General features: G+C 42.1%; 1 protein-coding gene across 2 annotated transcripts in view; it reads right to left on the bottom strand.

Moving 5' to 3' along the window:
* Positions 1 to 15,491, bottom strand: part of LOC129704799 (calcium/calmodulin-dependent protein kinase type 1-like) — a 192,786-nt gene that overhangs the window by 65,587 nt on the left and 111,708 nt on the right. For both annotated transcript variants that reach the window (XM_055648155.1, XM_055648156.1), the window contains exon 3: positions 1,942 to 2,073. In XM_055648155.1, the coding sequence (XP_055504130.1) occupies positions 1,942 to 2,073 (132 nt within the window). The remainder of the gene's footprint in view (positions 1 to 1,941; positions 2,074 to 15,491) is intronic.

Genomic DNA, 15,491 nt, shown 5'->3' with positions numbered 1-15,491 from the left:
TGGCTTTTCTTTTCTAAACCAGCATCTGCAGTTCCATGTTTCTACATTTGGCTGTTCGGTTTCCTGTATTACAACAGTGACTCCATTTCAAAAGTAATCCAAATCCATGCATCGCTCAAATTGTCCAGTTCAGTTGAAAGGTCAGAAAACTGAAAATATTAACTCCATTTATTCCCCTCACAAATGCTGCCAAATCTGCTGAGTATTTCTAGTGTTTTCTCTTTACATTTTTTTGATTTCTAGTATCTCTCACACTTCAGTTCCGTTTAGTGGTGGCGCCATAGAGTGTGGCAGCCTCGCCTGCAGCTGTTCATTCTTCACCTTTTTTTAATTTTTAGTTTGTTAAAAAGTTTTGTTCTGGAGGCCTTTTAGTCTTTTTATGTGGAGGATGGGGTGAGGGGGGGAACTGTTTTCTCCAGTCCCTACCTGGGTGAGGATGCGTCCTTCCTCCGAGCTGCATCTTCGTCCCCTCCTCGCGACCTACCACCTGGATAGGTGCGGCCTTTCCTGCCAGAGACTGGCCAGAGCTTCGAGCTGCAGCTTCACTGATGTACCATCGCGGAGCGGGCGATGCCTTACCCGGGTCGCCGTGTTGGAGCTCCGAAGTGCTGGGACTGCCGACTTCAACATCGTGGCGTTGCAGTCTGCGGAGCTTCCAGCGCGGCGGAGCTAACTTTAAACACCACGGAGCCTGGGATCTTTCGCCGAGATCGCCAGTGTTGGAGCTCCGACCAGCACGGCCTGAGGGCTTCGGGAGCCGAGGTCTCCGGTAGCAAGCGGCCGTTTCGAAACTCTAAGCCGCTGAGAGTTCCATCATCCGGCGAGAGGGCCTGAAACATCGGGCCGCCGTAGCGGCGACTGCGGAGTCCTCAAATAGGACCCGACCACGGGTGAACATGGAGGAAGTGGACTGAACTTTGGTGCCTTCCCTCACAGTGGGAAACGTTGATCCCGCTGTGGGGGGATGTTTTTTTATGTTTAATGTTAAATTCTATAATGTTGTGTTTATTTTATTGGTGTGCTGCAATGACAACTCAAATTTCACTACACCAATTGGTGTATGTGACAATAAATGTCCTTTGTCCTTTAGTTGATTGTCATGTGTACCGAGGTACAGTGAAAAGCTTTTGTGCTAACCAGTCAGCGGAAAGACAATAGATGAATACAATTGAGTCATTTACAGTGCACAGATACATCATAAGGAAAGGTAAAACCAGTAAAGACCAATCAAAGAAGGAACTGCAAATGCTGGAAAATCGAAGGTAGACAAAAGCTAGTTCTTCTGAAGAAGGGTCTTGACCCGAAAGGTCGCCTATTTCCTTCTCTCCATAGATGCTGCCTCACCCGCTGAGTTTCTCCAGCATTCTTGTCTACCAAGGAAAACCCAAGGGTCACTAATGAGGTAGATAGTAGTTCAGGACTACTCTCTACTTATGGTAGGATGATTAATTAGAAAGGATTTGTAATGTTTTTTTGCAATGAAGAGCAAATTAACAAACTGTCTGAAAAACCCTGCAACAGCATTGATGTAAATGGAAAATTCAAATATTGATTACTTTAAGGCCCCTGTGGTAAAAACATCAACTTTCACCCACTCAGTGGAATGAAACAGATTGATCTACACAGTGCAACCTGCCTAAATAAATAATTTGCTAAGAATTTTCACACTTGGGTGCAAGTTATTACTAACAAAAAGAATATCTTTATTTTAACTGGGTTGTAATTAGAAACCATTCACTTCTGCAATTCCCATAGTTCGGGTGTCAGAGGTTATGGGGAGAAGGCAGGAGAATGGGGTTAGGAGGGAGAGATAGATCAGCCATGGTGGAGTACACTTGACAGGCTGAGTAGCCTAATTCTGCTTCTATCACTTTTGATCTTATGACCTCTATACCCCACCAACCTTTATTTGTCGTTTTCTATGTAAACCCTACTACTTACTTCCTAAGGACAGCGATTTCATTTTCGATGCTGTTCTCTTTACCCTCCAAAGCCTTCTTGGGGATACACTTTATGGCAACCAGCCTCTGGGTCCTCTTCTCCTCCGCCAGCATCACTTCAGAGAATGCGCCTCTGAAATAAGAAGGCAAAGATGTTAGGGCTTACTTACATTGAACTGGTTGTAGGGTACTTCACCTAGTCATGGAATAACACAAAGATTAAATCCTTTTTATCTAACCAATCTGCAAAGAACTCACCCGATAAAGCCACTTGGCCTGGGACTGTCAGCCAGTCAGTGATCAATATCAAACACAATTACGAATGATACTGTATCTGACGTTATTACTAATGCGTGGAGCAAAGACTCGCTCAAACAGGTCGGCTGTCAAGTCAAGCAGAAGCTTATTTAATTCAAGTGATCTTACAGCTGCAAAGCTACCGACAGGAAGTGTCACAGCTGGCGTCCTGGTGCCGTAGCAACAACCTAGAGCTCAATGCTCTTAAGACAGTAGAATTGATTGTAGACTTTAGGAGAGCTCCCTCTCCCCTCACCATCAACAACACCACAGTTACATCTGTGGAGTATTTTAAGTTCCTGGGAACAATAATCTCCAAGGACCTTAAGTGGGGGGCTACCATCGACTCCACAGTCAAAAAGGCAAAACAGAGGATGTACTTCCTGCGGTAGCTGAGGAAGCACAATCTGCCACAGGCAATGATGGTCCAATTCTACACGGCCATCGTAGAGTCTGTTCTCACCTTCTCCATCATGGTCTGGTTTGTCTCAGCCACCAAGCACGACACCTGGAGGCTGCAGCAAATTGTCCGATCAGCATAGAAGATTATTGGCTGCAACCTTCCCTCCATTGATGAACTGTACACTGCAAGGGCCAAGAAGCGAGTGAGCAAGATAATCTCTAACCCAGTGGTTCCCAACCTTTTTTTGGCCATGCCCCACCTAATCACCTCTACAATCCTGATGCCTCACCCGCTGAGTTTCTCCCTTGCTTTCCCTTGAGAGAAAACGGAGGAAATAGATATTATAAGGGTAACTTAGCAAAAGCTCTTTGAATCGCATTTCTAAATCCAATTCAATAAATAAGGTTCTCCCATGACCTCGCGCGCTTCGTGCGACGTGCATGAAGAGCGATGGTGCGGTGATTATGTAATAACTACACAATAAAGACCTTTTTTACCCCAAAAAAATTATTTACTCAAAATAACATCTGAAACATAAACTACATATGTTTACCTGATGGAAAATCCAAAAAAATAAAAATCGAAAATTTGGACCCAGACCTCCTCAGTCGCGCTCAATTGCCCCCCTTAAAAATCAAATTGCCCCCCTGTGGGGCGTACGCCCCACGTTGGGAACCACTGGTCTAACCCCTCTCACCCTGGCCACAAACTCTTTGAATCACTTCCCTCTGGAAGACGATTCCGGACTATCAAAACTGCCACAGCCAGACATAAAAACAGATTTTATCCACGAGTAGTTGCGCTACTCAACAGCCAAAAATCTGTAGCCTCCCTTTGATCTGGTATTTTGTTGGTTCACATGCTTGATCAATGGTGTTTTATCATTAATGTCTTATTATTATTAATGTTTAGTGTTTTCTGAGTCATTCATAACTGTCACTGTATGTCATGTTGTTACTTGTGGGAGGAGCACCAAGGCAAATTCCTTGTATGTGAATACTTGGCCAATAAACTTACTTACTTACTTACAAAGGATGCATGGCCCATAGGCGCACTCCAAATATACTGATTATACAAAGCATGCTGCGGACAAGCTACAGTTTCTACACCCAATGTCAGGTGTTAGCACTGAGCCTGTCACTACTGACATCTTTATCCCTGCATAATTAGCTCATGCTTCGTCTGCAACAGTACAACAGTATAAGTTCTGAACTAAACTATTATTGTTATTATTGCACTATTATTGTTTAATTTTTAATGTGTACATATGTTAGCGTGAGCTTATACTGTATATATACACTCACATATATATATATATATACACACACACAGTTTTATATAATAGATATATACACACACACACATATGTGTGTGTATATTATATATATATATATATATATATATACACAATTGTGTGTGTATATTATATATATATATATATATATATATATATATATATATATATACACACACACACATATATATATATACACATATATGAATATGTGCAGGTATGTATGTATATATAGCAATGTTACAAAATTTTGAGATTTTAAAAATCAAGTCTGCAATTTATCCCATCAGATAAAGCATAACAATAAGTTTAATTTGACACCAAATTCACTTTCATATCTCAAGTATTAAAAAAGTTATGGCCATTTTCATACTCGGAAATTAGCATCTTGTTCCCTATTGATTTTCAATGGACATTACAAAAAAGCTGTGATCTTGGACAGTCAAAAGCCCATTTCTTAAGGAAAGATTAACATTTTTAAATAGCCTAAGTGTCCAAAGATTATTCACAAATAATTCACAATATAACATGATTTTTATATCTAATTTATATTAATTTATAGGCCAAATGGAAGGAATTTAGTGTTCAATTGCTGTAAATAAATGCCCATTTAAATCGGCTTTCTAGTGGGTTCATGTGAACGCGCTGGTTTAGAGCGTTCGCATCGTGCTGGATTAGTGCCCTCAAATGCCGAGAAAAATACTGCGGGATATAAAAAGCCCAAAATGAACTACTCGCTATAGATAACTTTAATTACAGGGTTATATATATGCCCCATTTAATGTAAAAATAAGGTACATACCTTTAATTGTTTACTTTATAAAACCCTGGGGCTGCGAGAGGTTGCGGAATCAGAGAGTAATTTTAAAACTATTATAACTATATTATCGAGGCCTATAAAACTAATAATACCTTTTGCGACCGGGTCTTGCAGCGATTTTTCGTTAATGATTTACTAGGCTGAACATCTGCGATTAGAACAGCCTAGTAAAAATCGCGTTTTAAACCCGCCCCCTCCAAACAGCGCCAAAATCGCGGACATGGCTGAGGGCAGATTCCCAATGACGATTCAGGTAGGTTTTGTAGCATACCTAGTATATATACATAAAACAAACCTTTTTTTCTCGTTTATGATATTGGTCACAGTGTACTATGTTTACATATTCTGTTGTGTTGCTACAAGTAAGAATTTCATTGTTCTATCTGGGACACATGACAATAAAACACCCTTGACCACGTCACCTGGCCTCATTAATGCTTGCGCTGTTACAGTGGAGGCATCCATGGAGGATGTTTGGGGGGCATCATTACTACCATGGGGAATTGCCCTGCCCTGCTTCATCCAGATGGTGTTGAGCTTGTTGAATATTATTGTAGACGAGTCATTTTCAGAAATCTGGTGTCATGCAAGCAAGCAAGTGCCATATCATAGCGCCATCACCCACACCCACTATCAATGGGCTGATGGTAGGCAGCACTGGATTTGTTCAGCATTTTGTGAACAGGTTGTACTTTTAAAATGTTTCATATTGTCAGGTTGATGCCCCTGTTGAGTACTGAGGCAGCTTACCTAGACACCCAGCTAGTTCTGTGTGCAGGTTGTCAATATTACAGCAAGGATAGTGTCTGCTCCCAGTCTGTGATGCTCCCTATGGCTCAACTATTTCTACAATGTCTAAGCATGTTCCAGAGCTTTTTGTAAATTAGCATCTGCAGTTCCTTGTGTCTATGTTCCCAAGCTGTTGGTGCAGTCAACTCCTGATCCAATGTCAACTAACATCATTTTCTCCCAAAATCATTAATCCAATGATAGATACAGGAACAGTGCAATCATGTTAATCAATTTGTCAGTGCAATGAGTATAAATTAAGGTTTGCATTGTTAATTTCACCACTATTTTTACTGCATTTCTCTGTCCACTACACCTCTGACTGAGTATTTATTTGTTAACATGACCAAATATAACTTCCTTCTCTATATCTTTGGCGTTTATCTCTTCCTCCCAGAGTAATGGGTGGACAGACATCTTCTGCAGAGCTGCGTAAAATGTAAACATAACCAGGGCAGCACAGTGGTAGAGTTGCTGCCTTACAGCACCGGAGATCCGGGTTCGATCCTGACTGTGGATGCTGTCTGTATGGAGTTTGTACATTCTCCCCGTGACCACGTGGGTTTTCTCCGGGTGCTCCAGCTTCCTCCCACACTCCAAAGACATACAGGTTTGAATGTTAATTGGCTTTGACAATTGTAAATTGGCCCTGATCTGTAGGACAGTACTAGTGTATGGGGTGAGCACTGGTCAGTGTGGATTGGTGGGCCGAAGAGCCTGATTCATCACTGTATCTCTAAAGTCTAAAATAACCATATATTGTGATGTAACTATACTTCCGCCAAAGACGGTAACGCAGGTTAGGCTCTTGACAATTTGGTGCCTCACCCAAGGGTCTATTTTAGGATGTACTTTCTAGTAACGTTGAAAAAAGTAGTAAGGCAGCACGGTGGCGCAGCGATAGTTGCTGCCTTACAGCACCAGTAGACCCACTTTCGATCCCGACTACAGGTGCCGTCTGTACGGGGTTTGTACATTCTCTCTGTGACCGCACGGGTTTCCTCTGGGATCTTTGGCTTCCTCTCCCACTCCAAAGACGTGCAGGTTTGTAGGTTAATTGGCTTGGTACAAGAGTAAATTGTCTTTAGTGTGTGTAGTATAGTGTCAATGCGCGTGGATCGCTGGTCGGTGCGGACTCAGTGGGACGAAAGGCCTGTTTCCGCGCTGTATCTCTAAACTAAACTAATCTGTTACACTGTTGCCGGATTGTCTCTGATCTGGGTGAAGTAAGGCTGGGTGTAACAAACCGTTCATTTAAATCCATTGCATGGGGGTAAAGGTTGAATGAGATTATTCCTGTTTTACAGCATGCCATCATCTGACCAACTAATTTAATTTCCCTCCGACCCTAAGCAAATCTGCCTTCCGCTAGAATCTCAGATCTGTCAAGAACAATCGCACAAGAACACTGTGACGCTGAGAGTGGGAAGGATTGTGTTACCATCTTTAAATAGGAAGATAAATTAATTCAAGGGAAGTTAAACTGATTGTAATATCAGCACTTCGGGCAGTATAGATAGCACCTTCTCTTTATTTTGATAGGTCTCTTTTCTCAGAATTAGCCCAACTGTTCCTTGGAAGAGAAATTCCCTAATTGAAAACAATGATGTTGGATACAAAGACTTCTGTTGTATTGTGTCGCTGCTTCCACCATTCATCTTTTCACTGAGAACATTACCACAGAACACACCATCGGTAATAAATAGCCACAACACAACAGAACCAAGGTGCAGAGGTGTGGACTCTCTGATGTTGCAGTTTGTGATGCAGATATACTCTTTATAGCACCTTTTTTTCTCTGAGCAATATATTTATTCAGTTCAAATAATCCAGTTGCATTTTACAAAATATTTTATCTGATTCAGCATGAAGAAGAGTGGCTCTGAAATTGATTGACTTATGAAGCTTTGCTCTGTGGAAGATTCGTACACCACCATTGAACGAAAGGGCAAAATATCTGTTGAAACAAGGAACTGCAGATGTTGATTTTTACCAAAGATAGACACAAACTACTGGAGTAACTCGGCAAGTCAGGCAGCGTCTCCGGAGAGAAAGGCTGGGTGACGTTTCAGGTCGGGACCTTCTTCAGTCTGAGGAAAGGTCCTGACCCAAAATGTCACCCAGTCTTTTTCTGCGGAGATGCTGTCTGGCCCGCTGAGTTACTCCAGCACATTGTGCCTATCTTTGGGCAAAATATTCGCCTATGCGCTGGGTGCAAAATACTGTTGAAGATCGACCGAAAAATCTCTAACCTTGCATTGAGTAATGGTGGAATAAATGTCCTGGGTCTCACCTGTGGTCTTGCCTTTCATATTCTTCTGCCACAGAGATTAATGCTGCATGAATCATGTGGTGATTACTTTGTGGAAAGCTGGTCCTCAGTTGGTGGAGGAATAATGGGCTGGACAGGGGCACACAGTAGAGGGATCTTGGAAATACGAGGAACTGCAGATGCTAGCTCACAAAGAAAGAGACAAAGTGCTGGAGTAACTCAGTGAGTCAGGCAACATTGCTGGAGGACATGGGTTGACGATGTTAAAAGTGTATGTATGGTACCATCGCAAACAAGGGAGTCCAAGTGCAGTGGATAGTATTTCTCTCAATGACAAATTCTGCTTGATGCATGTGAGTTACCTGTTGTAGTCTATGCTACAAGTTTACTTGTTAAAAGACTGGTTGCATTCAAAAGGGTCCGAGGCTAAGAAATAGGGACAATAGAAAGCAATGAGTTCACCCCAACCATTCCACACAATGCGGCTGCTCTTTGCTCCAGCACCATGTTCCTGCCCTAGCCTCATGTCTGAGGATTCTTCTAATAACCAGAAAGCAAATTAATGGTTGAACCTTCATTGTCTCCAGTTGCGGAGATTTCCAAAGATTCACCACTTCATGAGTGAAGAAGCTTCTCCTAATTTCAGTCGTAAATGGACAGCCACTTATTTTCAGTCCGACTCCTAGTTCCCAAACGTTCAGTCATCCTCCCTGCAGCTAACTAGTGGAACCCTCATTGGCAGGAAGGGAGATGATAAGCATCATTTGAGCGCTAGTTTATTTATTGACATTGCTCTCCATTAAACAAAGTTGTTACTCTCGCCCTCCTATTTATGTGGGCCATAGTTTCCAATTTTACTCTGAGAACACAACTATTTCAAGTGCATAAATACACACAATAACTTGGTCTCATATTGGCTTAAATTCAAATCGTTTTAAAACACACCAACATAGGAATGCATTTGCTCCTAAAGCTTGTACTGTGCAAATACCAAACACTGATCAACATATGTCAGGCAAGGATAATAAGGGTTAGATGGCCATAAAAGGTAAATGGAGTTAAGATATGGATTAGCTATGATCTAATGACCAGAAACTGGCTCCAGAACTCGCAATTTTACTCGTTTTGAGTTACAGCATGGAAACAACATGGACTGGCCACCCACCCAGTCCACGCCAACTCGTACACTAGTTCTATGTTATCCCACGTTCCCATTCTACACACTAGAGGCAATCTTACAGAAGCCAATTAATAAAACCGCACGTCTGCAATGTGGGAAGAAACCGGAGTACCAGAGAGAATATACTAACTACACGCAGACAGCCCCCGAGGTCAGGATCGAACCCGGGTCCCTGGCATTGTGAGGCGGTTGATCTAACACTGCGCCAGTGTGCCGCTCTGTCTAACATACAAACAAAATCCTAAATGTCTGAAGAAAGAGAAGGGTAGTCTTTACATTCACTTCATCTCAAATTACTCTGTCAATAAAACAAAATTAATTCTGAGCCAGTGATGGAAAATAAATTCTATTCATCAACTAGTTCCTCAGTCTGATGATTCAGAGAAGGAGACGAAATGGAAGGTTTATACACCGATGATATACTCTGCCCGCTGAGTTAATCCAGCATTTCGTGTCTATTTTCGATTCGGCAAAGTAAATTACTTGGAAAACAGTTTGGTAGCCAGCGCCCTTGATGATGTTCAAGCCGTCTCTTCTGAGAGAGCTTTCACATTCCCAGCTATTGCCGCGCCCAGTTTCTTCTGGCTGACATAACCTTCATCATTCATTTCCAACGGTCAACAGGGATTTAAATAAAACAGCAAATAATAACAAAGGTAGTGCCTAGTTTTGTAAAATTCAATGACCAAAAGGTATCTTATTTCTGAAAATGAAACAAAAATGATAACAATCTTAATTACCATGGCTAAGCATGTTTATGCCAGTAACAGTTTTCTAAGAAATTGTAGATGCCGAATAGATTGCTGATTCAGTCATGTCCTAACAATGCCGTGAAAGGGCGTTCCACAGTTGAACAAAAACAACAATTTTCTTTTTTTTAATTTGTTTATTTGTTCCGAACAAGTAAAGACATAAATAGGAATAAATAACAACAACAAAATCGAAGTAGTCAAACAATTGGACATTCCAGGCAATATTTGCAAAGCAATGAAAAGCATAAAGCAAAATTTAAATGTCCAACACTTTTTCTTTACAAGCTCGAAAAGGAGTGAGAAGAAGAATAACTTATTTAATCTCACCCCTTCTCCCTAAGCCCTTCTTCCATATTTAATAATTAATTAATAATAATAATACCCTAGACAATTTTTAGAGATGCATACAGATATATATATACATACAACTGATATACACATACAAGTAATTTGTATGAAGTAACCAAAAAAACATAAATAAATAATAAATAAAATAATAAATAAACATTAACCCCTGTTTGTCAACCATCCCCTTCATCCCTGTACCTTGTGAAAAAAAGTTTTTTGTATGTCATTTTGAACTGGTTCATATTTGGACATTGCTTTAACTCCACATTCCAACTGTTCCACAATCCTACTCCACAGACCGAAATACAAAATGTTTTTCTGATCGTGCGGACTCTATGTACCTTAAAATTAAATATTCTTCTTAAATTATAACCCCCCACTCGCTCATTGAATAATTTTTGTATATTTCCAGGTAAGTTTTTATTTTTGGCCCTAAACATTATCTGTGCTGTTTTAAATGCAACCAAATCTTCTAATTTTAATAATTTTGACCGTAAGAATAAAGGATTAGTGTGACCCAGATACCTGACATTGTGAATAATGCGTATTGTTCTTTCTTGCAGAATAGTTAATGAATGTAGCGAACTTTTATAGTTATTGCCCCAGACTTCAGCACAGTAATTTAAATAGGGTAAGATTAGTGAACAGTAGAGAATGCGGAGTGATTTGTGATCCAGAACCTGCTTAACTTTGTGTAATACAGAAATGCTTTTTGACAGTTTGGATTGTACATGTTTAATGTGTGATTTCCAGCTGATTCTATCATCCATTATAACCCCAAGAAATTTATTTTCATGAACTCGTTCAATTTCAACCCCATTTATCTTTATATTTGCTTGTGTAATTGATCTGCAATTACCAAATAACATCAAGTTTAAAGATATTTTGTTCCTGTCAAACCATGTTTTCAGTTTGACCCATTTCTTTTGTTATTTTGTCTAGTAGTTGTTTTAAATTCTCCCCAGAACAATGGAACCTTCTTAAAAAAGATATGACTTTATACAAAACCATATTTTTGTACTGATTGAAATTCAATATTGAAAAGGTTCAAATTTCTAGTTTTATGAAGTATTGCCATATTACTCAGAACCTCAAACCATTTCAGACTATTTTAGCCGATCAGACAGATAAGGAGGAAGTCAGCTAAATTAGCCTCACCCAAATTACAATTTGAAGAAGTCACACTGACGAAATACTGTGCATTATTAAAATATTACAACAAGCATAGAAAATCAATTAAATGATTTTAATTGCAAAACAAAACCTGCTGGAGGAATTCAGCAGGTCTGGCAGCGTCCGTGGAGAAAAATGGAAAGATGATGTTTTGGGTCGGGACATTTCTTTCTCTCCGTTTCCCTCCACAGATGCTGCTTGGCCTTCTGAGTTATTTCAGTAGATTTGTATTTTGCTCAAGATTCCAGCATCATTAGCCACTTCCGGCCCTGCTGAGTGCCCCCCACCCCCCATGGACTGTCTCCCTCGGATGGTCACGTCGCACAGACACATTTACACTTTAGTCTGTTTGAACTGATTTGACAATTTTACTGTTCTTTTTACAAACCATGTTCTCGGGGTATCTAAATCTAAATTTTATTAGTTATTTAAGTTATGACATCGGATGGAAGCTGCATACCAACTCTCGTTGTGCTTATGTGCAATGACAATAAAATATATTATTATTATTATTATTCATGCAGATTCCAGCATCTGCGTTCTGTTGCATCTTCAACTGATTGTGTTTTTTTCCCAGAAGCCAATTAATAAAACCGCACGTCTACAATGTGGGAGGAAACCGGAGCACCTGGAGACTTGCACGTGGTCACAGGGAGAATATACCAACTCCACGCAGACAGCACCCGAGGTCAGGATCGAACCCGGGTCCCTGGCATTGTGAGGCGGTTGATCTAACACTGCGCCAGTGTGCCGCCTGTCTAACATACAAACAAAATCCCAAATGTCTGAAGAAAGGGAAAGCTAGTCTTTACATTCACTTCATCTCAAATTACTCTGTCAATAAAACAAAATTAATTCTGAGCCAGTGATGGAAAATAAATTCTATTCATCAACTAGTTCCTCAGTCTGATGATTCAGAGAAGGAGACGAAATGGAAGGTTTATACACCGATGATATACTCTGCCTGCTGAGTTAATCCAGCATTTTGTGTCTATTTTCGATTCGGCAAAGTAAATTACTTGGAAAACAGTTTGGTAGCCAGCGTCCTTGATGATGTTCAAGCCGTCTCTTCTGAGAGAGCTTTCACATTCCCAGCTATTGCCGCGCCCAGTTTCTTCTGGCCGCCACAACCTTTATCATTCATTTCCAACGGTCAACAGGGATTTAAATAAAACAGCAAATAATAACAAAGGTAGTGCCCTAACAATGCCGTGAATGGGCGTTCCACAGTTGAACAAAAACAACAATGGAACCTTCTTAAAAAAGATATGACTTTATACAAAACCATATTTTTGTACTGATTGAAATTGTACAATCATATTGCCATATTGAACATGACCGTGACCCTCCTTGGTTCACGGCGTGATATTCTGAAATTTGATGAGCTTCCTCCGAGCCTGAGTTGCTCTAGCATCCGTGAGGTGATTTCCAAGTCAGGACAGCACAAGCTGATGGAGCATTGTAGGAGCACCTGGACATTTTTAAGTCCTGGAATTCAACCACCTCCATGTGCCCCTTCAGGACGGCTATGTGTTTCCCATCTTGTCCCCCTTCCATGTCCAAAGTATAAAAACACGTCATCAAGACCCACCATTAAAGTATCATTGTTTTAGTAGAGCCTCTTTAAAAAAAAGCTTGTTATTTGTATCCAGATGTAAGTATAAGTACCTCAAACAACAGGTGCTGTCCCCATGTTTTATCCTACCTATTTTAAGCCCCCCTCCCTGCCCCCACCCAACCTCTATCGCCCATAACTCACCCGACCTAGGCGCCCCAAAAACAAAATCTCCAATTAATCTATCCCCAACTTGTCTCATTCTTGGCCTGATCGTTCCCCTCTTCAGGACTATGTGGTCCTTCCATAAAGTGCTGAATTGACATCATTGTTTAGTAGAGCCTGTTAAGTCTCTGCATCTGAAGAAAAGCTTTAGCCTTTTTATTCCTCACAAAAGTACTAAAGGCTTTTCTTCAGTCAGTTCCCCCTTAACCCCTCCCCGGGCATCAGCCCAACCTTTAGGTGGTCTTTATTGCCCAATGTGCTCGGATGAAGTCGTGTCGGAATTATGATCATTCCTAATTTCCTTCACCACCTAAACTCACCCAAGAGACTAGGCCCCAAAATTACAAAATCTCCAATTGAATTTCTATTATCCCCAACTTGTCTCATTCTTGGCCTGATCGTTCCCCTCTCCCTCCTACATTACCCACCTCAACAACAAATTGGAGGAACACAGATCTCATCTTCCCAATTACAGGTAGTCCTTGCTTTCTCCCTACTTCAGCTCTCCCACAGCCCTGACAGCAAAGACCCCATGATGGCTCTCATTCCCAACAGTCGGCAGATCCCACGTGGCTCTGATGCGGCTGTGTCCTGGGACAACCACAAACTGAACTGAACTGAAGGGTCTCCACCATTAATGTCACACATTCTTTCTGCTGTCTGTATGGAGTTTTGTTTTCTCATTTATAACATTGTTTACAGAGTACTATGATTACATATTCTGTTGTGCTGCTGCAAGTAAGGATTTCATTGTTCTAACTGGGACGTGAGAGAATAAAACACTTTTGACTTACATCGCTGATGTGTGGGACAGAACTAGAGTAGGGGTGATCGGTGGTCGGCATGGACCCAGTGGGCCGAAGGGCCTGTTTCCACGCTATATCTTTAAATTAAACTAAAAACACTAAAACCAGAGGAAATGTAAAGAAGGGTTTCTACCCAAAACGTCACCCAATTTTTTCTATCCAGAGATGCTGGCTGCTCCATGGAGTTTTTCAGAGTTTGGAGTTTGGTGGTGGTGGGTCCATTTCGAATATTTTTGAAGGATCAGGAAACCAAGAAGCAAGAGCTACTCCAGGGAGTTACTGCAGGGAGTGATTCTGCGTTGTTTTTCAGTGGTCGCGGTGAGGCAGCGACTGAACAGCAATGGCGGCCAGAGATCCCACAATGCAAAGGGAGGGAGAAAGTGGCCAACGCCGACCAGTTGCCATGGCAGTGCTCATGTGCAGGGCCGCACATGCGCACAACCACGGCCGATGATGTGCTCGGCCGAGCGGATACCCGTGACCCGACCCGGGAACAAGCGCCGAGCCGAGAGCTAGCGCCGAGCCGAGAGCTAGCGCCGAGCGGAGACCCGAGAGCTAGAGCCGAGCGGAGACCCGAGAACTAGCGCCGAGCCGAGACCCGGACACGGATGGCAGGCGGGTGTCCCGGTTGCTTGCCAAGCCGGGCAAAATGGCATGGCTTTTAGGTTGCCCGGCGGGACTGTAAGTTGCCATTGGCACCCGGGCAACCGTTAATTTTGAGCCCTGATATGTAAAAGCATGGCTCTATATTATTACTAGACTAAGTGGGAGGGCTGTTCACACGTCCCCCAATGCAATATTCCACCTCTCCATCAATTCCAATATTGGTGGTCAGTGGAGGGAAGCTGGGGGCTTTCTGGAGCGCTAGTATGGGTGTTGTGGGCCAAAGGGACTGGTTACCAGAGGCCTAGTATGGACATTGTGGGCCGAATGGATTCTTGGGTTGGCAGCTCAGTCACTCAGGGCTGGTGGGCTGGCAGCTCAGTCACTCAGGACTCGTGGGCGGGCAGCTCAGTCACTCAGGGCTGTGGGCTGGCAGCACAGTCACTCAGGGCTAGTGAGCTGGCAGATCAGTCAGTCAGGGCTGGTGGGCTGGTAGATCTGTCACACAGGGCTGGTGGGCTGACAGTTCACTCACGGCTATTTGACAGAGTGCAGGCCACCAAACTCAATTTCATATCATTTCAGGCAGAGTGCAGGCCACCAAATTCATTTTTATTGCATTTCAGGCAGGGTGCAGGCCAACAAACTCAATTTTGCAGCATTTCAGGCAGAGCACAGGCCGCCAAATTCAATTTCACAGTATTTCAAGCAGTGCAGGCCACCAAATTCAATTTAATTGAATTGTCATTAAGGGCTAACAAATCATTTATTGCAAGTACATCGCAGATTCACAGTTCAGTTGATTCACAACTTAGAATCTTAGATCACTCCCTCGCGATCTTCCAGAGTGACTGACACGTCTAGGCATCAGGGGTTTTATAGTCCTTCCCCCCCCCTCCCCCGGAAAGGGCGTTGCCTTCATCATGCGAGAGGACCAATCAGCTGATCACAAGATTTTTTAACACTTTTAACTTTTTTACTTTTCATTGATCAGAAAAATCCTCGGGGCTGCCTCAGCAGAGAAGGACTGTGAG

Source organism: Leucoraja erinacea, chromosome 16 (genome assembly GCF_028641065.1).
Source record: "Leucoraja erinacea ecotype New England chromosome 16, Leri_hhj_1, whole genome shotgun sequence".
In the NCBI taxonomy this organism is placed as follows: Eukaryota; Metazoa; Chordata; class Chondrichthyes; order Rajiformes; family Rajidae; genus Leucoraja; species Leucoraja erinaceus.
The sequence above is the reverse complement of the archived record's forward strand: the minus strand, read 5'-3'. Positions and strand labels throughout refer to the sequence as shown.